The sequence below is a fragment of the Columba livia genome, chromosome 2, assembly GCF_036013475.1.
Source record: "Columba livia isolate bColLiv1 breed racing homer chromosome 2, bColLiv1.pat.W.v2, whole genome shotgun sequence".
NCBI classification, from domain to species: Eukaryota; Metazoa; Chordata; class Aves; order Columbiformes; family Columbidae; genus Columba; species Columba livia.
The window spans coordinates 56,758,762-56,786,713 of NC_088603.1; the positions used below are offsets into that span (position 1 = coordinate 56,758,762).

Below are 27,952 nucleotides of genomic sequence, written 5' to 3' on the forward strand. Positions count from 1 at the left end.
GAAAGTTCAGAGAGTTCACTCTTGCCAAGCAGGAACTTGTTGCTTAACAAACTTTGCAACAAACTTTGCAAGAAAGTAGTGAGGACTTGGGGAGCTGTGCTGCCACTACCAGGAGATTGAAAAGAGGCTATGTAGTATGCAGTTCCTGCTTGAATCTGTTAGGAGCTGGGAATGCGTGGCCTTCCATGCTCCAGCATTTACATTTTTAGGCAGCTATAATTTCTGATCTGGTCTGCACTATTCCTTCTTCTCCAGATCCTGCTGAAGATATCAGGTATGGCCTACATCCTTCTGCACTTCTGGAGTCACTTGTTGATCATGCAGTTGTTCCCCAGGATAGAGTAATTTAAGTAGAATCCATCAGACCACTGTGTACCTGGCAGCGTACTATAGGGAATGGCACATCCTTGCTTTGGGTCTGGAGGAATCTGACTGTAGGTGGCAAAGTTTGAAAATACGGGTTCACATACCATTTTGCTCTTCCAGTCATGTCAGCAATGTACTTGCTTTAGGTTCAGAACTCCTGGGCCTGTAAAGTGTTTTCTGTTTTAGCTTTGGTATAAGGATACCATAGTGCATATCATGCACTGGAGGAAATGAAGAGAGTTTCCTGAAATCCAGTGGTGTGGCTAGCAGCTGTATTTTTCTCATGTAGCCTAGCATTTGATAAATGCCTGAACAGATTGCTATTGTTTTGCTGCTTTGAACTTTGGATGTCGGTATTGAGCACCACAGGTGCTGAAGTCACATAATTTATTTTAATGGATCAGTTTTACGTAGATAATGTTGTTTTTGATAATCTTCTACTATTGACAGTGAGAGATTACAGTGTCATCTTTGACTCACAAAACAGTTGTCTTTACCACTTCTGGAAGGTTTGGTTTGGATGATGTTATCTAGAGATTTGGTGGAATTTCCCTGGAAGATAGATCCCCACCCTTTGCTCCATTGCACAGGGGCCTCAATGCTCTCCCTTGGGATACTTCCATTGGGCATGTTTCTGAAGCTGCTGCAAGCCAAGTTAGTCCCCACTGAATTCAGTAAGAATTGCTTGCATGCAGCCCCTGCATGCCATCAGGCCCAGCACCTTTCATGTACAACCATGTAGAGAGACCTCTCGTGGAGAATTTGGCCCAAGTGGTTTTATCTTTGTAGAAAAACAGGACAAAATGCAGTGGAAATGGGAAGCAGCTGTGGCTGGAAGGGTATCAGCACATGCATCAGAAGGTCTTATGCACTCTACAACAGTAGTAAGGTACTCAGCCTTGTTTCAGTTATTTTCTTATTAAATACATTTAAAAAAAAGAAAGGTATTGCATTCAGTTTTTTGTAATGAAAGATATAAGTTAAATTCATGGATGCAAAGTTATTCAGGAGGTAAGGAGGCTGTCTGGTCTGTGTCAGATCTCAGCACCATCAAACTTGAACATTTCTGCTGATGGAGAGAATAGGGTCCCCAAGGACATAGGTCTCTGAGCAAAGGCCAAATTTTATCAGGGGCTTGCCTGAGAGGGCAAATTCAGCAGATGGTTTATTGACCAAGCCCATCACTGGTTTAAAGGTCCTAAAGAAGAGATCAGCGTCAATAATTCACCATTTCTAGTTTTGGAGCATTTTGTGGATCTTTTGGTAATGTATTTAAAGCATACTGTGAAAGTAATTAATCAAAACAGAACTTGGAGTGTATGTATTAAATATAGAATTTTTGTCTTAGCTTATGGGAGAGAGGGAGTTTGCTTCACATCTAAAAGAAAGCTCTTTTATACCTCTCTGCAGGAGTGAAACCTCTGAAGGGCTCTTCTTCAATGTTCAACATGGCACAAAAAAAAATCAGTATAAAAGGGAGATAATTCCATTCACATAATACAGAAATTTGATTGTAACCCTGATATGTCATCATCCAGTTTCAGCCAGCTACTCCATCTCTCATGCCTTGCAGACATTATGACAACATTTATCCAACTCATACAAGGGTGTTTGGACAATTTTATTAGACAGAAAAACTTATTTGACCTTCCATGAGAAAGGCAGAATTGTATCTGTGTTGTAGTGCTGTAATAACTCATTTCCTCATTTCACTTCTGAAAAAGTGTGCATATGATACAGGAAACCTTTTGATAATTGGCTTTTCTTGCTAACTAGCTAGTAAATCTAGCCCTATTGTCATCTTACTGCCAGATGTCAAGAACACCATTTATATCCAGAACAGACTTACTCAGAGAGTGGGAGGTCAGCAGGGATAAATTACTGTCTCCCTGCAGGGCTCAAACACTCCTGCCCAGCAGAACCATCTTTCTGCAAGGTCTTTGATATTGGTAATAGGATCTTGAGAGCCTTGGACAAATAGCGTTTTACACTTCCAAGCTATTCTCCAACCTTTTCAATACTTTAGATGTTCTTTACCCCATTAGTTGCAGATATAATTTCCTCCCATATCTCAGTGCTAATAGCTCTTTATAAATAATAAACCCCACCAAGCTTGAAATAAATACTTTTACTGTAATTGTTTATTAATTAAATTTCCGTAACAATGCTTCTTTCTGTCCTTCCGCTTTCATTGAATTATCTATGGTAATTTCATTATGCGGTCTCTCTTTAAAAGTTGTCCTGCCTGCGGATTTTTTTCCAAGTCTCTTTTACCAAAAGTTGCTGCTACAGTGAGACCTCTAAGAGTGGACAACAGCGTTTCTTCCGGACCCTTCCTTTTCCTTGGCAGCCAAGCCTGTGTGCCAGGCAGGTACTTATTCACTTCTGTAGTGGTGGGAAGTAGAGATGTGGGGAGGTGACGTGTTTACTTACTGGGGTTGAGCTTCCACAGCTCCCTTGTAGCTCTAAACCCATTCCTGAGATTAAGAGCTACGGGTCTAATTTCTTCTCACTCTGGGGATGTTTTAAGGCAGCTTTCCATGATTAGACGGTGTATGCTGATAATCTTGCTTCTTCTTAGTGGCTGCTTCACACTATAAAAAAGTTATGAATATGATTGTTCAATAATCTTTGGTTGGTTGGTTCAACTGCCAGCTCAAGGCAGGTTGGGTTAGAGCAGGTTGCTCTAGACTCTGCTCAAATTTTTACTGTCTTCAAGGACGGAGTTTCCTTTTGGGCAACCTGTTCCAGTGTTCGACTACTGTCATTGTGGTTTTTGCTTTCTCATACGTAATCAGAAAAAACCAATAATGATGTAACCTAAATGTAAATGCATCTCAGGCCTCAAATGTGAAAGTGGAACATATCCTGTTTCATTTTCAAAGATGATCTTCCTCTTTGCCTCTCAGTTTTACTTTTTTCCTGACCCGTTTCTTTTTCATGGCTGGGATACCTTACAAGTTCAATAGTGATCTCCATCCATTGGAAGATCTTAAAAGGAAATGTTAAAAATAACTTTTAAAAAAGTATCAGGAGAAAAAATAATCATCTTTGTGTGTTTTATTTATATTGGGAATAGATCATTTACACCATAAGAAACAAAATCCATTATGAAGTGCGTTGCTGCTATGTTGCAAACTGGGTTTAAAAATAAGATGGGCAATGCACGTGTATCAGAATTCAGCTGTGGTTGTAACTTGCCAGCATGTTTCCCGATGGAAACTTCTGAGTGGCAGAAATACAAAAAAAAAAAATAAAAAGCAGAGTGTGCAAACACAAGAGGGAAAAAGCACTCAGAATAAATGTGTAATCTTTTTGCAATAGAGGAGTATCAAGGAGCTTTCCAGGCAACTTGTGGGTAAGGGCTCTTGGCTTCCGTGGGTTCCTCTGAGATCAGCAGGCAGATCCTAGGAAGGGAAGCAGCTTTTGGTGCAGCCCATGTCTTGTGGACACATCTCTCTCCTGCCTCTAGCTTCAAAAATCAATCTACACACAGAAATGCTTCTTAGCACTGCCGTTCTCTAGCACGGGTGTTACAGGTGTGGGACTGCAGTTGTACTTCTCCTTTTCTACTCCATTAAAACCAGTCTACAGTTGGAACATGTCAAGTCTGTCAGGGGCTTGTAGAGATTTCAGAATCTGGGTTTGTCTTCCTACTAACTTGATGTTTATCCAACCTGCTGAGCGGCGCTTCCTGAGGGTAAAATCACTTTATAACCTGGTAACTCTGGGTTACTCCAGAGACACCTGGGAACCCACACAAACTGATGTGTGATTAACCACTTTGAATTGTCAGGCAACACTTGAACAGATTTACCACACCGAAAAGCAGTATGCCTACAGTGTATTAGATTAGTCTATCTGCTTAATTGCTAGACAAGATATAAAGATGAAAGAATATTTTTAATATATTTCTGTAAAACAGAATACAAATACATTATGAAGATTTTGCTTTACAACAAGGAATTCTCCTTAGCTTCTCAGGTATAGTAGCAAACTTGTATTTCTGACTTCTAAACTTCTACAGTCTATGTTAGCCTGGAGACCTCCAAGGGGTGCATTTTTCCTGTTCCTATTGATAAAGGTGTTTGCCTGAGGTGGAATGAGCCAGCCCTGCTCACTGGGGCATCTTGGGTTTGTGGGGAGAGATGGAACTATTTCCTTCTCACTGCTTGCCTAGGATTTCTTGATTTATGGATAAGTGTTCTGTAATTAGCGTGCATCTGGATTCAGGCTTTCAAGTGTTTTCCTGTTTACAAGATATTATTGTAAGCTTTATGAGCTGCCTGTGAGGAATATTAAATCTGCATAGCTAATAGATTCATAATTTCCCTTGCCCTTTGTGAACTGCGTGAAGTCTATGCCTGACATGTCACAAAATTGAGAAATAAATTTCAGTAGCAATATGCTTTGGTTTTATACTTTCTTCTTTTCCCTGAGTCCTCCGTAGATTTTGGAGAACCCGTCACGTACCTTTTTTTGTATTAAGGTGAAAATGTAAAAGAAAAGGCGCATAGTGGCATTTTGGATTGTAGGAGCGCAGTTTGGAGACAGCCGTGGCAGAGTCGTCTGTGGTGCTTGAGAAGATGCTACTGCATTTAGTTGCATGTGTTGGCTTTTCTGCCAGAAGTCATCACTCACCACCACACTAGTTTTGAAGTGACTGTTTGATTACTGGCCTTGTAATCAATTGTAATTACGGGATTACTTGCTCCAATCCTGATACTTCAGATCATCTTAATTTGTGGTTCCGAAAGGTGTCAGCATTTTACTAGGCTAGCTAACATAAGCAAGCATTTGGACGCAGCTCAGGTGATCTAGAGACTTCAGATGTGTGGGCTTCAGTTGTGGCACCTTAACAGAAAGGCTCTGAACTTTGTGTTTTTTGTTTATCATGTTCTGGTGCAGATGGAATTTTCCTGTGCGTTCATGCTGCTTTTCCATTCAAATTTCTCTCTGACTTTTGAGGGAAAGAAAATGAAACTTAGCCAGGAGAAATCTCAGCTGCAGCTCTACTGATTTCCCTGACCAAAAAGTAGGGGGCAATTGAACAGACCAGCTAAGGTTCCCATGATTTCAACCTTACAAAGGCAAAGGCTTCACAGGCAGAGTCAAGTCAAATGAAAAGCTTCGTTTAAAGCCTTATCCTGGAAACTCATGCCAGCTTTCAACCTTGTTGCGAAAGATGGTCCTTTTTCAAAAAGATTGACAAAGTCTCGGTGCTGTTGGTGAAGTCCCTCTGGTACTCAGCCAGTAGTAGAGTACAGCCCTTAAAACTCTGGTGACCTGGCTGTGCATGTTACACTACACTGTCAGTGGTGGTTGTGCCCGGGGAATGCACAGAGATTAACCCCATACTGATTCATGTGAAGTGTGTTTTTCAAGAGCTGTGAGCAGCCATCCAGAGGGGCCTTCCAATTGTTCTCTAGAACATCTCGTTCAAAAGACCCTGGCTCTACTTGTACCAGAAACACTTCCCAATGCTCAAAACAGGGAGATGTGACAGTGCATGAGTGTAATCATCTACAGTGATGCCTTTCAGCGGGGTCTGAGATAATTTGCATCATGTTGCAGCTGGAACAGGCTTGGGAAGGCCATAAATTAAATGGGAGAAGGCACTTGCTCTGGCAGAGCAGATCTGTGGGCAGCAGGATCTGAACTTCTCCAGAACACAAAGATTGAAATCCTGTCCCTGGTGCAGTCAAGAGAATTATCTGTTAATTTAAACAGGGTAAGGATTACACTGAAGAGTGTCAGAATTTGCTGTTTTACAATTAACTCTCTGCCTGGTATATATTCATAGAAAAGCATGAAAAATTGATAGAATTCCCTTTTTTTCTTTTACAAGAAGAAAAAGTAACTAAATAAATTGCTTCTCGGATGAAATTTTCTATGGTGTTTTGAGGCCAGATTATGGGTGTTTTGTGACTGAGCTGTGAAACCATGAAAACTGGGTTAATAATGAACCTCCGACACAGCCTTAACAGTAGCACTGCTAGCAGGCACCTCTGTAATTACCACTTCTCTAAGAAGTGCGCTGAGCTTCTGTGATGGATTAAAAATCTCATATTGTGCTTTCTTCTGTTAGAAAGTGTCTCAGTAGAAACCTTTTAAATATATATAATAAGTGTAAAGACAAAGTTTCTGCCTCTGAACTATCCCATTTAGGTTTTGTGCAGGTTGGAAAATAGAATCTGGTTTTCCTTTAGCAGATCTATTTATTTTACTAAATTTCTTAAATTTGTTGCATTTGAGATGCAATGAAATGCCAAGTAATAACTTCTGTGACATGCATAAATGATTTAGCTGACCCATGCATGTAATGTACTGTGGAATATCAATCCATTTGGCAGTGCATTTAGCAGATTTTTTTCTTAGTCTTTCTACTTTCTAACAGAAAGATTGCAGGAGCTTTAGAAATATTTTGGAGAAGGGCAGCAGGACTGAGTGACATGTGGATGTGAAAGGAACAGATTGCAGCTGAGGACACTGGTTTTTTTTGGAAGGAAAATAAGAAGAGGCAGGTGTGGTCTCTGTAACACTGAAATCAGTGGGAGTTCTTCCGTTGATTTTAACAAGATGCATCAGACTTTTGACAGCCAGTGTGGAAGGAGCATATAGTCTAGATGTTGGAAAATATTTAAAAGGTTAAATTAAACACAAAATTTTGTGCCTTGGGCTAAAAGTTACTTAGTCCTTCAAAACACTTTGATTTTAGAAGCCACAGCTTGTCAAGGCTGACAAAAAGATTCCTGCATGATGGCAGCTGACGCAAAGTAGTATCTGCCAGCCCTCTCTGGGGTCATGCCAGTTGCTTTATGGTAGGTAAATTCTCCAAGACAGGAAGGGGATGGAAAAACGAACTGTCAAAACTATAAAACAACAGTACTAGGTACACATTTACCTCTTTGGAGTCCTATTGTGGCACTCATCAGTTGGATGTCTACAACAGCTTTGTACAGGTGGAAAATGTACATGCACATATGCTTTCTTTGAAAGACCAAATTGACATGGTAAAAATGCACATGTCATGCTGGCCTTTTGCTAGGAGGTGAATTTGTGTCACCTTAGGGTCTATTTGAGACTTTGGATCTAGAATGTACGTGTGCTAATAAAGGATTTCTATTTGAAAAACAAGAGACTGGGTATTTTGTCCACATCAAGTAGGATGGATTGATTCGTTTGTGTGAGGTGATGTCAGTTCACAGCAGGTGAGAGTTCCAAGTATTTGGTTTTCAGACTAGAAATTCTCAGAGGTAGCAGAGAAAAAACAATAACAAACAAACCAACCCCAACAACGAACTACAAACAAATCTATTGCAAACTCATCCTAGAATCATTCTCTCTCTTCTTAGAACTGAAAAACTCAAACCAGTAGGACATCTTGTTCCTTTCTTGTGGTCTCAAAACTTCATTCATGGCTTTGTTTGCCCTTTCTTTTTCAGCTCTCAACACCACCAGCATTTGTAGTATTTTTTAATAGATTCTTTTTTGACCCGGTGAGTGAACTAAAACATGTTACCTGCAAATGCTTTTGTATGACCTCCTTGGCACTGCAGGTTGTGTTTTAAACATAAGCTACAGAATGGTGAAGATTGGATGCAAGGTGGACATGTTTTTGAGCATCTCAACAAGTGAAACTGGTTTCAAAAGGCTATTATAGCTTCTGTAGGAAAGGGAGAATTCCCCTGGTGTTGGTGGAACACCACCAGAAGATGTAAAGAAACTGTTTGGTTAATGCATCTGCAGTACATTATGTAAAAAGGGCAGGGTTTGTGTAGCAGCGTGCCTGTTACTGTTATCATTGCATTAGTTGTATGTGACCATTTGCATCCTGAAAGTGCTCTTCTTCCATAATAGATGCTTCTTTCCCTCCCCGTGTTGGCTATAGGCACCTACAGCCAGCCAGTTAAACCAGTAACTTTCAATCTCACTTTCCATTCCATCCTCCTTCCTTTGTGATTGCTTGACAAGGTGCCAAATACAGCACTTGTCTGAATGCCATGCTCTGTCCGTGGGGTTTGTAATACCAGGAGTGACAGGGTTACAGCCCAGGCATTTTTTAAAGTACAAACCTGACTGCGATTAAAGGGAAAATAGGTGTAGGGCAGATGTGAAGAAACAAATACTGTAAAAGAAATTTGGAATGCCCTTTTCAATTTTAGTGTGACCTGACCGGTTGCAGCTTAAGTAATAAGTAGAGCTAAATCCTGTGATGACCCGCTCAATCCAATCCCTTCAGGTCAGTAGAGAAGCGTCCATGCAGTGCCTTACCTCTACAGAGGCAGATTGACCAGCTGCACCATAGATACCTTCTGGGAATTTATGCCCACAGATGCTGATGCATTTTGTTAAGGCCCCTACTGAGTGTCATCGTGAGCTTTGCTTTGCAAAAGAGAATACTTTTCTCCTGTGACTGAAGAACAGCTCCGTTATGGCTTATGGAAGGACTAGCAAACACTCATATTCCTCTCTGCTTTGGATTGATTTGCCAGAAGTATAATTTTCTTCAACTTATAGAGGAGGAAGTTAAGTCAGGAAAGAGTGAAACTACCACAGTAAGTCAGTGGCAGTGGTTTGAATAGAACCGAGGTTTCCTGATGTTGAAGCATTTCATCTGAATGTTCAGCATGTTCCTGCCAGAGATGGCAAAGTGATGGCCCAGGCTCTGCAGGACACCTGAAGTCTTCAGCCTTACTCCAGGTGCAGGAAGCTGACATCTGTCTTCCAGACTGCAAGGAACAGACATAGCATTTTCCTTTTTCAATGTTGCCACATACGGGGCGATAAGAGGCATGAATGTCAGTTCCAAGATTAGGATTGTCGTATTTTTATGTATATAACTGGCAAATTAGGGGAAAGAAAAGGACATATATATTGTATACTTAAGTATTAATTAGCAATAGTACATGTTACAAATATGCAGACAATTCAAAAGGAATTTACTCCAGAATCATCTTTTTTCCACTGCTCCTTCCTTTTTCCAGGTGTCCGTTGCCTCTGCTTTTAATTTTGTCTAGGTTCTCTGCAAGCTTATTTCTGAAAAACAGTGTTCTAAAAATAGTCTAGGTTATCTGCAGTCTGGCCTTTATAGTCATCCCCTTGTGTGTTGACACATAACAGCTGATAGATCTTGCTCATCCTATTGTTAATTTGCATTAAGGTTTTCTTGTCACAGTGCAGCAAATCCCGTGGGAGTTAAGCATGCTGTGGTTGGAGACCTTACCCTTTGCTAGAAAAAAATCCCCAAAAATAAAAAAGAATATTCCCTGACTTTCACCTGTGTGTGTGACTGCAGCAACTTCAGCTTGGATGGGCTTGAGCAAGCCAGCAGTTACTGCTGCTGGGGCGGCAGGTCTGAAGGTTTGCAGATGTCAGCGCCAGCCAGCGAAGCGAACATCTGCGACTCACACCCAGGGGTCCCATCAGTGAAGCGCAAAGCCAGAGAATGCGCCAGCCACCTGGCACACACCTTCAGGTGACGGACATACTGGTATCTGTATACGATTTTATAATCAACAAGAACAATGTTTTGAAGACAATTTTTTACCGTTTCCTAATGTACATCTGAATATATTTTGCTAGAGAATAAACCTTCCTCATTCTGCAGTGTTTTGTCGAGTCTGCCTATGATTCTTTGTCCTCTTGCTTGTTTAAATGTGGTATTTCCATTCCTTGCTATTCCAGTATATATCACAAGATAGTAACTTTTTCACCTGCACAAATGCAGCGTATGTTTCATAGTAATTTCTCCCCCACAGTTCCATATTTTTATTGCACTTGAAAACAAATACACTCATCCAATGCTTTCAACACTAGATTCGCTGATGGTTTTACAGTCAGGATATCTTATCTTGTCTTGCCTTTCAGCTTAATGTAACCCTTTTGTAGCCCTGTCTTTTTACCAGTAATGAGAAAGATACTTCTGGAATTGCTGAGTTTTAAAAAGTCAAGTTCCATTTTGTAGTTACAGCAATTTTCTTCCCTAATTATTACATTGCAAATAAATAGTGAACAAAAGTTGGTATTTTAGAAAGGAAAAAAAGGTTATTGAAATAGGACATTGCAGAAGGGAGCTCTAAGATGAAATGTAGTAACAGATATAATATGTATTTCTTAGGAGGCTTTTGATCTTTTCCTTCTTGATAGCTTGTGCTTTGTCTTATAAATTCCCAGGGAATTTAACAAAGGACACCATAGCAGTGGCACCTAATCAAAATGCCCTTGTGAACAGTTTTCTGAATGGGTGAGCAGTCCCATACTGGCCTTCTCAAGCCGAAATGTAAGAAATCCTTCACTGTAGAGCAGCACAACAAAATGCAGCAGTTACCCGCTTTTTCCTTCTACAGCTGAAACTGTAAAGTGAGTCAAGTCTCATAGTGTGATTCCTGTAGAAGGTCACTTTATGGGCAAGCTTTGGAAGAGCAGCAGTGTTTGATGGGCCCGTCTTTGTAAAAGAGAACAGAGGCTTAGTGCTGTGTTTTTACATCCCATATGGTTGTGAATCCAACTACAGTCAAAACCAGAAGTCCAGTTCATGGTTCCTGCTAAAACTGCAATTTTCCTTATAAGTAGGTTTTTCCTTCTGACTGAGGTTTAGAAAGCATCGTACAGAGTTGTAGATCTAAATCTAATTAACTCCAGCCTTAATTCTCATTCTGACATAAATCTTTCTTAGTTGAATCAGATCCTGAGCCCCACAGAACCTCCCTCTCGGGATGTGGGCACCTTCTTTCTCTCCTTTTGAGATTTTGAACACAGCTGGACATCGTCTCTTCAGGCAGAGCTGCCTGTGAATTGCTTTCCTGAAAAGGAATTTGACTTGCTGAGAGTCCTAGGACCAACCTTATGGCTTATACATAGCTTGCTGCTGAGCACAATCCATATACTATTGGCAGCAAGACAGGTATTGGCATTGTTGATGTCGTGCAAATATACAAAAACATACCTAGAGCATAGTCCCAGTTCCTAGAAAAGGAGTTGGTCGCACTCCTTTCCTTTTACTGCCAAACCAGAGGCCCAAGCAGCTCTGAGGAAGGAACAAGTCCATGCCACATGTGAAAGGAGGTGCAGTGGCACTGAAGTGTGAGTTTATCTCCCTGGAGCCGGCTGTGGTTCCCTCTCCCTTTTCGTGGAGGAGCTGGTGGCAAATATGTGCAGCATCATGTAAAACACCGGTGATTTTGAATCTTGGAGCACACGGGCCACAATCAGACAGTATGTGAACTGGTATTGGAATAGAAACCACGATAATGAGACTGATCAGGGTGTGTGAAGCTGGAATGCCAAGGGCTTTTCTCTTTGTAATGTGTCTTGTGATGGCTGTCAGCATCCAGGATTCTCTGATCTGCAGAGATTGTATTGTTGCAGAGAAAGAAGAGACCTTCAAAAGGGGCTGTGCATTAAGTAGATGACTCTGGGATCTCCTGTGTGTCCCTGGGTAACCTGGGCTTTGAGTTTGTCTTTCACAAGTCCTCGCTGGAAAAAGTAAATCTAGTGAAACCCACACATGCCACACTCTTTTCCCTGTGGGCTCTGGTGGCATTGTTTTAAAAGAATAAGGCTAAGTTTTTATCCATTATACCCAGAGACCGCACTGTGTTTGCAAAGGCATCACGCTGATGGGGTTTCGCTAACCAGTGACGTGACTCAGAGGTGTCTGTGAGAATCAGAGGCCGTGAGCACGCTTTCTCTGCCTGTGGTTTCTGAGCAAATGGAAGGAAGATGTGCCCTGCTGTTGTAAAGCAAACCATTTGTAAGACTGAAAGGAAAGGGGAAAAAACACACCACAGCAGCATAGCTGGCATGTAGCTTTTATTCAAGGCTTATGGTTCTGAGTGGGTGAACTCAATTAATTATAAATGCTTTGGATGTGTAAACAAGAGAACGGCTCTGTGTTGTGAAGACACAGAAGTCTCTTTTCCTCTGTTTAATTAATGCTTACAAGACCTACCCAGGTAAGTCTTTGGTGTACTAAGAAAAGACCTCAAAGAATATTGTTTTTTGGAACAACTGAACTTGGTGGAATGTTGATCATTGGGTAATTACAGTACAAGGCTGTTCATCTTACACTTTTCAATAATGTAAAAAGTACTTAGTGACAGAATTGCATATTGTTCACTGCTGTTCATTTTTTTTTCCACAAAGAAGGAAAACATAATGTGGAAATGTTTGCAAGGTGGTAATGTAAAAGCAGGAACCAGCGTGCCAAGTTCTGCTGCACTGTTATCGTTCTCTGACTGTCTTTTGCTTTCAGTAGAGTTACAGTGCCAAAACACAGGTGTAACTGTCCTCATTTTCTCCTTATGCCATGTTAGACCTGTTAAGTGACTTGCAAATAAAATCAGACTATCCTGAAGTGCAGGGAGAGATGCATGCCTTGCCTTGGGTTGCTCTCTTGTGCGTTTTCCTTGCTTTCAGTGCCACTGCCTGGAATTGTCCTTCCTTTTGTTTTTTCAGATTTTGTAAATAACTTTATTCCAGAATTGTTTGCAAATAGTTCTGCTCTGTGCTGAAGTCAGGAAGGCAAAGAGTTTGAATTGTCACACTTGCCATCGCCCTCTTGGTACATGTGACCTATTACCCGTTGCCTAAGAGGGTACCACAACATCTGTTCTTGCTCTTCTCTGTGAGCTCTTACTTCAATCTGAAGCAGCATTTTGCTGTCACCTTTTACTTATATTAGGGTGTTCATACTATGACAGCAGTGAACAGTCTTTCTTGTATGATAACAGAATGTGTAATTATTTAATCACTCTAAATCAGTTTTTTTTAATTTGATGATTAGAAATAGCAGCAACAAACAATAATGTGCGTAGTGTAGTGGGTAACTGAAACAATTTGGGCACTAGGAAGCTGCTTCTACAAGCATTTTGAGATTTCATTCAGCCATTTTCTCCAATTGACCATTTTTTGCTTTGTTGTCATGGAAATATTAGGCTAAAAATATCCTTAGATATGCAGTAGGGCCAAGGAATGTGTGCAGACTGATTCTGAAATGTGATAAACGTCTTAAAAAAGAAAAGCAGCCTTTCTTATGGTATTGTGAATAAAAGTGGTAAGCTCTTGGCTTCTCTTTTACATCCAAGTGCAAAGGTTTTTTGTTCTTGGTAATATTCATATCTTATTGCACAAGGACTTAATCGCAAGACTCTCTTTGTTTGCTGCATGGCACATGCTTGACTGACTGTAATAGTTCCCAATCAGAGTGAATACTATGAGTTTTAATATTGCGTGGTCTGGCTGCTAAACACAAAGAAACTGTTGTTGTAAAGCGTTCTGATAGTGACTGAAGAGAGCACTTGAAAATGTGAATAGATAGGGCTTCTGGCTGGGAGGGTTTGCAGAGTAACAAGAGGAAGTATTTAACATGTAAGAGGACCTGGAGGAATGGTGGTGTCCACGATGGCTAGTTTTGGCACTAACATCTTCAAAGGTAACTTTCTTGGGGAAAAAAATGAAAGACTAAATCAAGGGAGTGTAATGTTTCTAACATGAGATTCAGTCATGCTTATCAGACATGATTAAAGACCAGCTCAAGAAGGTGTCTTGAATTAAACAGCTACTAATGTAAATGGAAACATGAATCCTCCCTAATTTCAGTACTTGGCTGGGTTTGGAGTTGCCAGGTGTCCCTTCTCATGCTGTCAACGTCCCTTCACAAAGCAGGCACCAGGTAAAGTTATGGCCTACGCCTTCCTAAATACTAATCACTGATTATAAGCCTGATGTCATTTTCTGCTTCTATAAATCAAAAGCACTGCCTGGTCCACCCATGTTTTGAGATCAAGGAGAATAAAAACATGTTGCAATGTTAGCGAGCCGTGTCTGAGGCTTCTGAAGTTCATGTGCTCTCTTGCCCAGGGCTGTGCCTGAGGGCATAATCCAGTCATATGTATTTAATTAAGACTTTAAACTACTGTTGCTCTGATAAAAGCAAGGCATGTGCTCTAGGAGACAATTAACTTGAGGCAGACTTAACATGTGGAAGCCTAAAGGATAGATTGCGATAGGGGCAGCGGAGAAGAGCTTGCATCATCTAGGACAAGCCAGTGCCTCTATATCACAGTAAAGAGATGAGGGGGGTCCCCAGCTCCGCCCATCCCTTGTCCTTTGTGGAGCTGTGCTCTATTGTATAGTTTTGAGTTTATACCTTTCCCTGTAATCTCTGAGACGTCTTCACAGTGCCTCTGCTGACACTCAGAACAAAGCTCAGGGATGCCAATGTTTCTGTATGTTTATTTTCTCTCTGTTTGTGGTGTGGTTTAATATAGATTGGTGTAATCGAGAACACAGGCACTATATCTCCAGTTCAAATTATTTTCCTGGATATTGTCAGTGACTCTAATGTAGCTAAGGGGACACTAATACAATGAAACTGATGGCTTTCCATATGTGAAGCAAGGCTTATTTCCAGTGTACTGGAAGCACATGGATTTTTTTTCCTCTGCTATTCAATTCTGATAAAGAACTGTAGAGTCCATTGTAACCAAGACCATAAGCAGTTTTAAAACAGAAGTATTATTTAAAAACTTAGTCTGATGTAATTGTTGCATTTCAGAAGTTACTTTAAATCATCTCCCTCGTAAGTAGATGAACCACGTGTTTGATTTTGCCTGCGATGTTGTTTTTCTTGCAATGTGAATGAGTGGTTAGGATCAGAGAGCAAACTTTAGGCATGGTTTCCAGTTATTATGGACTCAACCATCACACAGTTAAAAATGCTTTGATGATTGCAAGTTTTTCTTAAATCAATTGCTCACTTGCTAATGCTCATGGTGAAAAACTCATCGTTAAGCTGATTTACATAAAAACATTATTTGCCTGTAGGCTCTGGAATTTCATTAAAGTCTCCATTTTAGTGCAGCCCTTATAATTTGCTATTTGCAATGACTAAAATGTCTCTCTCGAACAGCTTTTCCTTCTCCTGATGAAAGACAGGTAACGTTGTTACAACAGCCCCCATCCTCAACTCTCATTCACTCAGGCTGGTGCCTGTCAGTCCTTTTATTACAAGAGTCCATAAAGGCAGAGTGAATAGACAGCACTGTTCAGTTTGACTAAAAGTAAATAGATAAAATTCTTGCCTGTTCTGGGCTGGATCCTGCTGTCTTTATGAATATGGAGCAAATAGTCATGTTGGTTTCAGTGGGATGAGAGATGACTCAGTGCAAGGAATGGTAAAGATGAGTACCTTTTTTTTTTTTTTTTCCCATCTCACATTTCTGAAGATAATTTTACAAGGAAATGATTATTTTCAAAGATGTGAGCTATCCGAGCAAACCAAATTTAAATTCCATTACTCATGTTATACAATAAAAATTTAAAAGTGGGTAATAGCCAGAGAATATGCCCCAGTGCAAACTGCAGGTTCTGTTCCTAGCTACATAAGGGCTAAACCACCTCTTTGTTAAAGACATTTAGCGTCTTCAGTTACTGGCTGGGCAGTGGCATCCTTCCACTGACCTTTCCTGTGGTGAGTATTTGCAGAAGCTTTGCCTTGCTATCCTCTGCCTCGACTCTAGTTGTCAATCTAAACGCCAGGCTTACTGGGCACTCTGGTGGACCCTCTCCATGATGACATGGACTTCCACAGGAGCCACTGGATGGCTGTAAATTTTAATGCATTCCAACCTCTGCTGGTCTGGACAGGATTTGAGCCAGTAGACTGACCATAAATCCTGTTGGCATCCCCCTGTGGCTGCCTAATTAGGAGCCTGAATACAAGCCCCACAGTAAATGCGTTTTGTTCCCACCGTGAAGGCAACTGGCCGTGTTAATCTTTCCTGGCAAGACTGAAACAGTGCTCTGCTACCTGCTCCCCCTAAATCCTTCTCTACTCAAACCTATGACCACCACAAATCACCATGTTACCTGTTTTTGTCCTGGCTTCTGTTTCCCCACCCCGTGCTCCTCATCTCCCCAGCTGCCTTCATGTCTTCCTTCAACAGGGGCAAATGGGCAGTGGGTTCATATTCTTCTCTTCCATGCTACTTGGCACAGCGGGGAGATGCCCAGGGATATAGTCCTCCCGCTCCCAGGAGTGGTACTCAGAGGAGGCACAGCCAGGAAGAGCTTAGATCTGTATTACAGAAAAAGTCTGTCTTAGCACCAGTCTGGAATGTGCTCAGCACAGATAGGTTTTCCTGGGCATTTAGATGGTAAAATCAAAGATGTCTCAAATGAGCATATCAAACTGAATTTTTTGGAGAGGCTTAGAAGTTAACTGAATTTTAATGTACTTTTACAGGAACAGCAAAAGATACATGCTTAGTATAGTGACTTCTGCTCCATATTAACATGAGGGGTAAAAGGAAAGGTCTTCAGAAATCTTTAATGGGTAAAAAAGCCATGTTTTTCCCTTGCCCTCACAGCTACAAATTGCTGGATGAAATTTTCTTGCTGTGCATCTCTGCAGATCTGAGGTGGGCATCCAGCATGCAAAATTTTATTCCAAATGTATCTATCTTTGAAAATGTATAAGCAACTGAAAACAAGGTTAAAAATGAAAAATGTCAAGCAACTTTGCTAATCAGCAAGGCCAGATGTCCTGCCTGTGTTGAGAAATATATACAAATGCTGGAAATGAATATATAAGCACACATCCACTCCAGCTGCTAGCATTCCTTAGTAATGAGTTGTGCCAATAGGACAGCTTTTATGAGGGCAGCACACAAGCAACAACCTATTGTAATTAGATCTATATGTTCTTCCTAAATAGCAGTTTACAGAGCTACTTTGTTATACCTCTCCTGTCATAGAAACTCCAAAAAACCTGTATTTTCATAAGGCTAAAATGGTATTATTTTGTTTGTCTTATGCTCAGGAGTCTACACCTGTAAAATTTCTGAATAATGATAATTAATCACAGCACAGTCACGGGTAAGCAGATGCGTGGTACTTCATACGAACAGCATAGTAATAGGGGTTGACTACACAAAGCCAGACCCAGAGTCAATGTAGTGTGGAGCTTGAAACACTGAGGCCTCAAACAAATGAAGCCAGAAGAGGGGAGACCCCCCGCTGAGTATGAGGATTTGTTATTACCCATTAGTCATTAGTGTACTAATTTATTGTTCTGCTCTTGTGGTGGTTGAAGGCAGGTAGCTGCTGAATCAAACTATCAAGCAAAAGAAATAAAAGCAAAAGTCAATAGCAGAGAGTATCCGCAGATGACAAGTAGCAGCAGAACAAATAATCAGTGATGTAATAAATGATAATAATTAGCTCTCCTGGAGGTAATTCCAGCCCTGAATGTGCAGTTCTCATGAAGCAGTAGCACTCTGTGACAACACCATCTGTAGATGAATTAAAGTGACTAAAATAATCTGATCTGTTCTTCAAATATCAGTAACAACTACAAATATGGAAATACATTATTTATTGTTGCTGAGTTAAGGTTATTTGAAAGTTCTAACTGTGCATTTCTGCATTTTCACAAGTTTAGATTTTTGGCTTAAATTTAATCTTGTTTAGAATTTAACTGGGTATTCTGCTGCATGGCTTTGAGCTATTACAGTTTTCTAGCAAAGGTTTGTGCCTGAGTTATTGATATGTACGGGTCAGCCTTAAATCTGTCTCCAGGTACTTTTTTTGCCTAGAAGCATTATAATAATCTAAAAGGTGAGATTTGAAAATCTTCTATCTCACTTTCTCAAAAGAAGTCTTTTAACAGTCTGTCCATGTGTTTGTGCACGTTTTAGAACAGGGCAAGGAAAAGGTAATCAGAAAATTGGAAGAAATTCTGCAGCTGGGGTTGAAGAAATATATCTGTTTAGGCCTCCCTTGATTTTAAACTGTTAGTTGTTTAAAAACTGAGGTGCCCTGTGGAAAACCATAGGTGCTTGTGATAGTAAATGAATACTGTAAGCAGATACAGCTTACAGCTTAGGGAAATACACACTCCATAGGTGTCTGAGTATCAAACCAGTGTGACAGCTGTAGTGTCACCATTACGCATGGGACAGGAAACTTCTGGAATGTGCAATTTTTATGATACAGCACAGGAAATCAGAACCATTGTTTGCATGGAGCAGCAGCAAGCACACATCAAAATAAATGATACCGTGTAGCGATGCTGTAAGTACAAATTAGGTCTGCCAGTAATAACCTCACGTTTCATCTTCGTTATGTATTTTAACTCTTTGCTGACAGGGCAGGTATAGCATCAGGAGAAACTACCTAAATTTGTCTAAAAAATATTGATGCTTAGGGGTAGGCTCATGGATTTTGACTCGTTGGGTTGCACAGTTTACCTGGTCTCTACACTTCCAGCAGTATTCAAAAGCAGGAGATGGATACTGGAGGCAGCAGCAGGTAGAGAAGGGTGAGTGGGCATGCGAGGTGGACAGGACATAGTACATTTGTGCACCAGGTTTCACAGGAGCTGCTAATACAACTCATACATTGTGCTCCATGTTTCCTGAAAGTCTCAGCACTTTTTTCCTCTTTCTTCTTCAGGTTTGACTTACTCTCTCCTTCTCTGCCTTTCCTTTCCTTGTTTCTTTTTCTTGTCTTTCTTCTCGTTTAGTCTCATGTAGACAGTCTTAGTCTTTCTCCCCTGACGCACACTCTGTGCACAGGGATTCTCTTCTAATATCAGTCCTCTCCTTCCCTCAACTTTGACATTGGTACTGTTACTTACTAAATTCCAGTACTGCAACACCTCATATGAACTGTCTTTAATCTCTCTCTGTTTTGGTTTCCCATTGTGTTTTCCCACAAACAGGGTTGTTTTCCCCCTGTGCACAATTGAGACAAATTTTAGCACACGGAGAAGAGATATTGTTTATTACAGAGTTGTGCAAGTCTGGATGCTGGAATAAAGCCAGCATGCCAGAAAGAAAAGTAGGTATAGACAAAAGCTTGTCACTGCTCAGGGCAGGCCTAAAGACCAAATTGGTTACACATTTTCATACAGGTTACATATTCATTTTAGCGAATAATGAGCAACATTCAGCTAGACACTTTATCAAGCAGTCTCAAGATTTATATTATTAATAAAGCAAGACTCAGCTAATTGTGCGGGCTCCAGAATGTCTAAAGCTACAAGGTCAGTAGTGTCTGTAGTTTCAAATTAGGTGTTTTGCAAGTCAGTCATACAGAATCACAGAAGCACGGAATGGTTGGGGTTGGAAGGGACCTCTGGAGATCATCTAGTCCAACCCACCTGCTAAAGCAGGAACACCCAGATGAGGTTACACAGGAATGTGTCCAGGTGGGTATTGAATGTCTCCAGAGAAGGACACTCCACAACCTCTCTGGGCAGCCTGTTCCAGTGCGCTGTCACTCTCAAAGTAAAGCAGTTTTTCCTCATGTTTAGATGGAATCTCCTGTGCTTCAGTCTGTGCCCATTGCCTCTCATCCTCTTGTTGGGCACCACTGAAAGGAGTCTGGTCCCATCCTCTTGACATCTACCCTGGAGATATTTATAAACATTGATGAGATCCCCTCTCAGCCTTCTCTTCTCCAGGCTGAACAGACCCAGCTCCATCAGTCTCTCCTTATAAGATGTTCTAGGCCCCTCATCATCTTCGTAGCCTCCCGCTGGACTCTCTCCAGTAATTCCTTGTCCTTCTAGTCATCTTTGTTAGAGAAGCAGACTAACCTAAAGCTGAGAGGATTTACATATCTTTGGGTTAGCAATTGCCAACGGTGGCAATGACTACAATTGTAATTCCGTCTCCTGTTTTTTTCATACACCTCTCCCAGTTTCCCCAGTGTATTCAATCAGTTCTACCCTTCATTGACTCCCTGTCTTCACTTTGACACCTTCTGTCACCACTTCCAGAGATTGCTGTGGCTATTTTAATTCAAGGTGGTCTCATAGCAATCTGATTATAGCACATGTTTGTTTATTCTACTTCTGGGTCCTCTCCAGGGAAAACTTTTGACTCATAACTTAATTGCTTCACTCTCTGATTTGGTTCACTTGGTTCCCACCCACTTACCAAAGACAGCTACCTTTTCATTACTGGTTTTTGACACCTCTCATTTTTTACACAAAATGTTTCCCCAAAAGAGCAACAACAGCTCTTTTAGTAATAGATTGAGTTGGTCACAAATGACTCAATTTTAAGACTCGCATTACTTTCCTGAGAGGTTTTTCAATGCTGAGAAATGCTTAGCTAATGCCTAGTCACCTCAGCTATTTAATTGAAACAAAAACTATGATGGGACTAAATCACAACAAGATTGAGGAAGTGCCTCAGGTGTATCACACATTCCTATCAAACACCAGCTGATGCTTTCTGCCTGCTCCAAAGAGTATCATTAAATCTTTCCTTGAAATACCCATTAGGATGGTTGGTTTTTTTGGTTGTGGTGGGTTGTGCGTGTGTGTTTGTTTGTTTTGTTTTTTAAATTTAACAAGGGAAGCTGCTTAATCCTGGCAGTGCTTCTTTTTATATTTGAGAGAATAAATTACCTTTTTGTGAAAGCGGAGCCTCTGAGACCAGACTAACCTTAGTAAGTGAGGAGCAAGGGATTATAAGAACAAGGGAACTTTTGAGAAGAGATTCAGGGCAATTTTTACGACTCTGAAGAAATGAGGAAGATGAGTAGGAAGTGAAGTATTTTCAAGGGAAAGGGTATCAAATAAACCAACAGGGGCAATAACACTGACAGAAAAAAAAAATAGGTGGGTGATGGAAATATGTCTTAGGGCAGGGTTGTCAAACTCATTTTCACCAGGGCTCATGTTGGCCTCGCAGTTGCCTTCAAAGGGCTGAATGTAATTTTAGGACTTTATAAATGTTGGAGTAGTTAGTGAAAATGGGTTTGACCCCCCTGTCTTAGGGGCTTTCAACCTTCAATACTTCCAGTTGCTGTTCCTCAGTATACCCTACTAGATTTTTTCTCCTCTCACTTTGCTTTAGTAAGAAGACAGGATGTTTTCAAGGGCTGGGTGATTGTAGAGGCCATACAGAATATTGCCAAGAAGAGTAATGTTCAGCTGTTAAATTAATTTTCCAGTTAATTAGCAAAACTGATTTGGTAACTGAGATAACTCAGGTCTTTGATAGAGAAATAATTTTCTGTGGACTGGACCTTTTTTTTTTTCTTGTGAGATGGCTGAAACTCTGTGGCAGAGTTCTCTGGCAAACCTCAAATTTCTCAGTTTTCCTGTGAATGAGGAGCGGTCTCTGTGGTGTCCAGGGACGGGCTACATCCCAGATTCTCTCCCTTCCCTATGAGCATCCCTCTTCTGTGGCCACAGAGTTGCAAGCAGCAAAGCAGAACTGCCTCTCCTGTTGCCTGGCTCTGACGACACTGCCTTGGGGCCCTGCTTGTGGGCAGCTCTGTGTTCTGCACCCACGATGGTTATAGCAGCAGGTCTGAGCATACAACTGGGAAACGTCTTATTTGTACCAGTGTCGTAAAAGGCTGTAATACAACCATGATCACAGAATCACAGAATGTTAGAGATTGGAATGGTCCAGTCCAATCCCCCTGCCGGAGCAGGAACACCCGGATGAGGTTACACAGGAATGTGTCCAGGTGGGTTTTGAATGTCTCCAGAGAAGGAGACTCCACAACCTCCCTGGGCAGCCTGTTCCAGTCTCTGTCACCCTCACTGAGAAGAAGTTTCTTCTCATATTTGAGTGGAACCTCCTGTGTTCCAGTTTGAACTCACTGCCCCTTGTCCTGTCATTGATTGTCACCGAGGCTGTCACCTTTACGTATTTGTGAACATGAATGAGGTCTCCTCCTCCTTCTCAGTCTCCTCCAAGCTAAAGAGACCCAGCTCCCTCAGCCTTTCCTCATAAGGGAGAATAATGTAATGGGGATACCAGGCCTGGTGTGAAGGGAATAAAATGCTGTTTTGCTCTTGATCCATAAAAATTGTTGAGTAGTTTGGTAATTGTCATGGGCATGAGTATTTCTGAGCATCTTCAGACATCTCATCTCTCAGAAGATTTAGCAGTCTAATGGCAATTTATGCTAATTGGAAGGAGAATTTAACCTTATTACTTCCTGACTTTAACATCATAACTTCATTACTTGGTCCAGTGAGCTGCTATTCATAATTACTGAGATGAAAACAACAATGGCATGTATTTATTTATGACTGGGAATTACCTGGACAATGCTTTATCCTGACCTGTGCTCTGTGCCATGTAGCTGGGACAGCAGGACAGAGTTAAATGGCTTCCTTTATTTGACAACAAGCTAATCTACACGACTGTAATGCAAACAGCCCTTATAACTACATATTATGCATGAATGCCAGCTGGATAGTATTCAAGTTAATTTATGTCACTGTCTTGCCTATACTTACAGTGATTTCTGTACCAGAGGCAGTGGTACCAAGCCAATGACTGTCTGCATCTTTTTTGGAAATGTCTTAGAGGTGGTTCAGAAATAAAAGAACAATCTTCAGATGGATTAAAATGTTAGAGGACTCTTGAAGTAAGAAACATGACACCAACAATGTTACTTGGAAAGAATAGCTCCCAACCAAAAAACTCGCAACTGGGGTCCAGGTGGCATTTTTGCACATATATACTGTGTGTAATTTTGCAAGCCTTATACTCATTGAAGTTTTATCTCTCCATTGACAATAGCCATTTTCTTAATAGTTTCAATTTCAAAAAGATCTAGAGAAAAAGGCAGAAAGGGGGAAATCAGGAAAAAAAAAGGTGTTCCTCTAATGTTTCTAGAGCAATTTCTCAAGCTGTGAAGGTCCCCATAAGATGTTTTCCTATCAGATCTGCTCTCTGAATGAAACCTTTGACATTCATTAATCACCACATCAAATATTGCCCACTGAATGGCTCCACCTCTGCCACGGTTTTGAATTGGGTGTGACACCTGTGTCTCTCTGGGTTGCCCTCTTGCCAGCTTGCATCTGTACGTGGGCAGTTTGACTGAAAATTAAAGTAGAAATAGTAGTTGTGTGAAACTGAGAGGAATCTTCAATACCTACATGGTTCTTTCCAAATACATATTCAATCGTTTTAGTAATCCTTTGTCCTTGAAAGCAATACTAATATCCAGAATACCTACATAAGGATATATTCTTTCCTCCTTCTGTTCTGTCTGTTTAACACTTTTAGTTTAATTAAATAGATTATTTTAAAACACAGTTTCCCAGTGTACATGGTAAGTGATTTCCTGCTTGTCAACCGACAGTGAGATTTCCTGCTGTAATGTCTGAACATTGTCACACAAGCTAGTACCTGACGTTATATTTTATTAACTACATGAGTTAAAGAAATTTTATTTAAAAAAAGCACACTTCTTTTTATTCTAGTTCTCAATGTTCCGTGCAAACTGTAGCTAAAAATCTCCAGGAGAGAGGAAAATTAAGATTTGAATAATAGGTGAGAACTGCATGTTTTAGCTATTGTGATATCCTCAGCTGTTGCTATCTTCTCAGTGGGTAATGAGTTTGCTGCTGAGCTGTTAAAAATCCTGTAGAGAAAATTACAACATGAAAATTCAGTCTGGACTTGCAGTTTTTCAGTCCCATAAGCTCATCCAACTTTTTTGCTGCCAGAGAAAAAACAACTGCTGCTCCCAGGTGCAACAACAGGGTTGCTTGCTCAGCTGCACTAGCACTTCAAGTAATTTTCTTAGATTTGCAGAAGTTGGTTTGGGGCATAGCTGCGAATTAAACCCCAGGATGTGAAACAAAGGCCCTCGTGGAGGTGCTGAAGGACTCTCTAGCCTGTTCCATTCCTTGAGAAGTGCTGTGAAGTGAAAGGGACACGTGTACGCACCTGTGCCTATAGTGGAAGAGGTGTGTATTTTCACCGTGCAAGGAGATGTGTACCTGGTTGCCTGATGTAGAACGAGGTGTGGGGATGGAAGATACGGCGGTGGATTAACGGACTGGCACTGTGCTTCTTGTTGGTGGCCTACATGTCCCTGGTGGCCCCTCAGAGAGGAGCGCTGAGAAGCGCTTGAACTACTTGGGAACATAAGTACTTTGATTTTCAGTTTTCAAGTCACATTTGAAAGTTGTGAAGGCTTTACACTCCTAAAACTATTTTGTCTTTCAAAAAACAAATTGGGATTTATTTTTCCTCCTGTGTATCTGTAAGATTCGAGCCCGTGTTTTTAAGGGTCTCCACTGCTTTTCATGTCCCCATGTTTTGCTTTTACCTGGGGTGCTGCATGGTTGTTTTTTGGATGTACGAAATGGCAGATCACAGCACCATGATCTGTGGCCAAGGTTCCAGCTCTTAACATTTCATAATCTTTTGTCACAGCTGCACTGATTTTGCTTATTTTGTTACTGATGTTAAAACAGCAATGCAATTTGTACCTTAAAACATTGGCATTCCTTTATTATTTTCCTACATAGGCACTGCAGCTCCAATGAGACAAGGTTGGTGTTTTCCCTGAGCCTCAGCAGCAGCTGCAAAGCAAGGTTTTAAGGGCAAACTTGGTAATGAGAAGGACTTCAAATATATTATGGGGCAGCTGAAAGTCTCTGTGGCATTATCCAGTTAAAACTGCAAGATGCAATTGCTCCTTTTATTTAAATAGGCATTTTTCAGATCCCACGAACATATCTGTTACACACATACAGTGTATACCTGCTGTGTCCTGGATGTATGTAGGCACATACCAATGCAGTTCACATCCTGCTTTACCATGGAAAAAAACTCCTGTCTGCTGGATGTGCTTCAGCAAGTCACCAGGTCCAGGCAAGTGAGTGAGTGGGATTATGGCACATACTAGCAATTCATATCTACTTGTAGTTACAGAGCAACAGAGAATCTAGCCTCCTATAGCAAAGAAGGTAAATCCTAAGGGGATGATTGAACAGGAAGCCAATTTCACTTCTCCTGTGCCTTGATACAGTTATCAAAATGGGTTTCCGTCACTTAATAGGTTTATCTGAATATCAACGCATGTGGCAAAAAGCAGATCTGTGAGTCCAAAATCATAGTCTTGCTTGTGTTCCTCACCTAGTGCAGGTCTTTGGAAGTCAGTAGAAGTACACTAAGATGGGTCTCGTGGTATTATGCTGTTTCTGAGAAAATGTTTTAATGTAGTAACTGTCAGAGCAGTTAATCTGTGTAGATCTACATCCTTGCCCTGACCAAGGCCAGAATACAGGGGCTCAGTGAGCCACTATGCAATCTTATTATCCTAAGGAAGTTTCTCACTTTGTGCATTAGCGTTTGGTATGTCTGAGCAGGGAAGGTTTATCTGTCCCTACGTTTCTTCTTCATGTAGCTAAAGGGTGCTGATCAGGTACTGTGAGGTCTGTCTGTTGTAAAAGCTGCTCAGAAGACACTGGAGTTTTAACTTATTTCAGTCATAGGAACCAAACTGTGGAATTCACTGTAGCAAAGGTGAAGATCAGAGGCAGGAGTTATCCTGTTGTGCCAGCCAACGTGAAACAGACCACTCACAATTTAACTGCTTGCCGGCCTTGTTTCTGGGAGCTGCAACTGATCGTGCAGCTTCTCCCTGGCAGTTCTTCTAATCTAAAATAATTACCCTTTTTTTTTTAGCTGAAACAAAGATCTGCTTCAAATACTACCATGGTGTGAGCGGGGCACTACGAGCCACAACTCCGAGTGTCACAGTGAAAAACAACGCAGCTCCCGTAAGTTATGCCGACCTTATACTTCTTCCAGTGTATGTTCCCTGCCGTCACTGTGCTATGCCTTACCTTCCCTGCCTGCTTTGTGTACTTTTATGAAAACTGAGCATAATATTTGCTCTTCAGTGCACTGTGGTACAGAGAAATGGGTCATGTTCGGTTAAGATGTGGGTTTGTACACCAAGCAAATGTAGATTCAGCTCTCAATCTGTCACAGATAACTTCTCTAAACTGGGACAAGTCCCATGCCCTAGCTGTGTCCCGTTCTGTAAAGTTACCTTCTCTCTGCTGGGTGCGGTGAAGTTTGGGTGATAACTCTAGAGGATTTGGGATCCTGGGGTTGTAAATATAGTGAGTGTCCAGAAAAGGAATAAGACTTTCCTATTTTAAGGTGCTTTTTTCAAAATCAAGGCGTGAGCATTTTCATCGCTGCGCCTCTGAGTTCCAGGAACAGCTACACTGTGACACACTCCTATCAATGCTAAGAACTGGGCATTCAGGTCCTGATCTGTCAAAGTACTGAAGATTGTTTTTGACAGATTGAGGCTTCACTGAGAGCAGTTTCGATTTGCTGGAGCTTAGCAAAGCTCTGTGACTCAAATGGCTCTAAAAAGCTATATATCTTGCCTGGTTTGGGAGAATTTTATCACCCTGAGAGTGAACTATTTTTCAGAGGCCTGCAGAGGGACTTGCTGACCTCTAGAGCTTGTCTGGCCTTGCTGGCAAAGTTTCATTGCCTACCAGACTCATCTTGACAGAGATCTGCATGAGGTGAGGAGCTTTAGTCCAACCAGCATTAAAAAAGGACTAGCTCAGATGTTGTTTAGTCTGGAAGATGGATTCAAGAAGGAACCGTATTACCTGTGGGTCTATGTAGGTTTCAGCAGACATTGCTGAAATTTTTAAAGGTTGTTCTTTTTATTTTTTTTAAACAGTCCCAAATTAATATTTCTAGAAAGGCTGAAAAGTCTTCCGTGTGGTGTGTTGACTGTGTCTGATTGTACCAGAGACAGGAAAGATTAATTTTTTTCACCCTTGACTCATGTAAAGTCTTTTAGTGGTTTTTCTTTGCCTTCGTTAGATTCAACAGCTTCAAACTGAATGCTGGGTAGGGGCTGATGGGTCTTGATGTGACTTGCTCACAGGGAAGGCATTCACTGGTTTCAAATCCTAGAGAGTTTCCTTCAGCTGTTTGCAGAAGAACATTATGATGTGGCCGTGGTTATCTTCATTGTGTGGGATGCTGAAAAGTTCTTTTTAGCCTGTAGTGAATGGTGTCTTGTTGACTCAGGACTTGCCCTTCATTTCCCTCTTATCATCAGCTTGGGTGGTACGATCTATGTCATTGATTTAGTACCAGTCTTCTCTGAAAGATAAACCAGCCAACCAAGGCAATAAATACCAGTAGGATGACAGATTAGAAAAAATTCATTTCCATGACTTAGACTTGAGTTTGAACCAAATAGTCAAATTTTTCAGGTCTCGTGCGGAAGACTTACATTTCATTATTAAGTATTCACAATATGTTTTATGTTAATAGAAGAATGTCTGAGGACCTGTGCCTTTTTAACATGCAAATACAACCTTCCCAAGTACTTCAGTTGAGGCCTTTTTGTATGGTCATGGTGAAATAAAGCAACCATTCACTTTCAGCTGAGCAGGACTTGTGTTTAAAAGGAAGTCCTCTGTGTGCAGTACTCTTGGTCTTTGTAGAGATCAGATGAGAAAAAGAACCACTTATTATGACCTTCAGCTGAATATACAGTACATGACTGCGAAATAAAATATAATTAAAAGTGGTATCAGATAACGGTTTTCTGTTTGAGGGCCAAACCAGTGTCCTTGGAAATAGCATTCTCTTCACATCATCTGCTAATTTTTCCTGCCTTTCTGGATTGCCTGTGTGGTTTTTGCCAGTGTCCTTTACGGACCAGGGAGGCCAGCAGTGTTGTAGGTGCAGCATCAGATTCTCTGTTGTTTTCTCCTTACTGTTTACTGTGTGACATAAATATTTGGTGCATT

The 27,952-nt window shown here is 41.0% G+C and overlaps 1 protein-coding gene across 5 annotated transcripts in view; it reads left to right on the forward strand.

Annotated features, from left to right (window-relative positions):
- The window catches only part of HECW1 (HECT, C2 and WW domain containing E3 ubiquitin protein ligase 1), a 272,737-nt gene that overhangs the window by 111,908 nt on the left and 132,877 nt on the right, over positions 1-27,952 (forward strand). For all 5 annotated transcript variants that reach the window (XR_010470205.1, XM_021293021.2, XM_021293020.2 and 2 more), the window contains one exon: positions 25,839-25,933. Coding sequence is in view for 4 of the 5 variants with exons in the window: in XM_021293021.2 (XP_021148696.2) it covers positions 25,839-25,933 (95 nt within the window). In the remaining variant the exon portion in view is untranslated. The remainder of the gene's footprint in view (positions 1-25,838; positions 25,934-27,952) is intronic.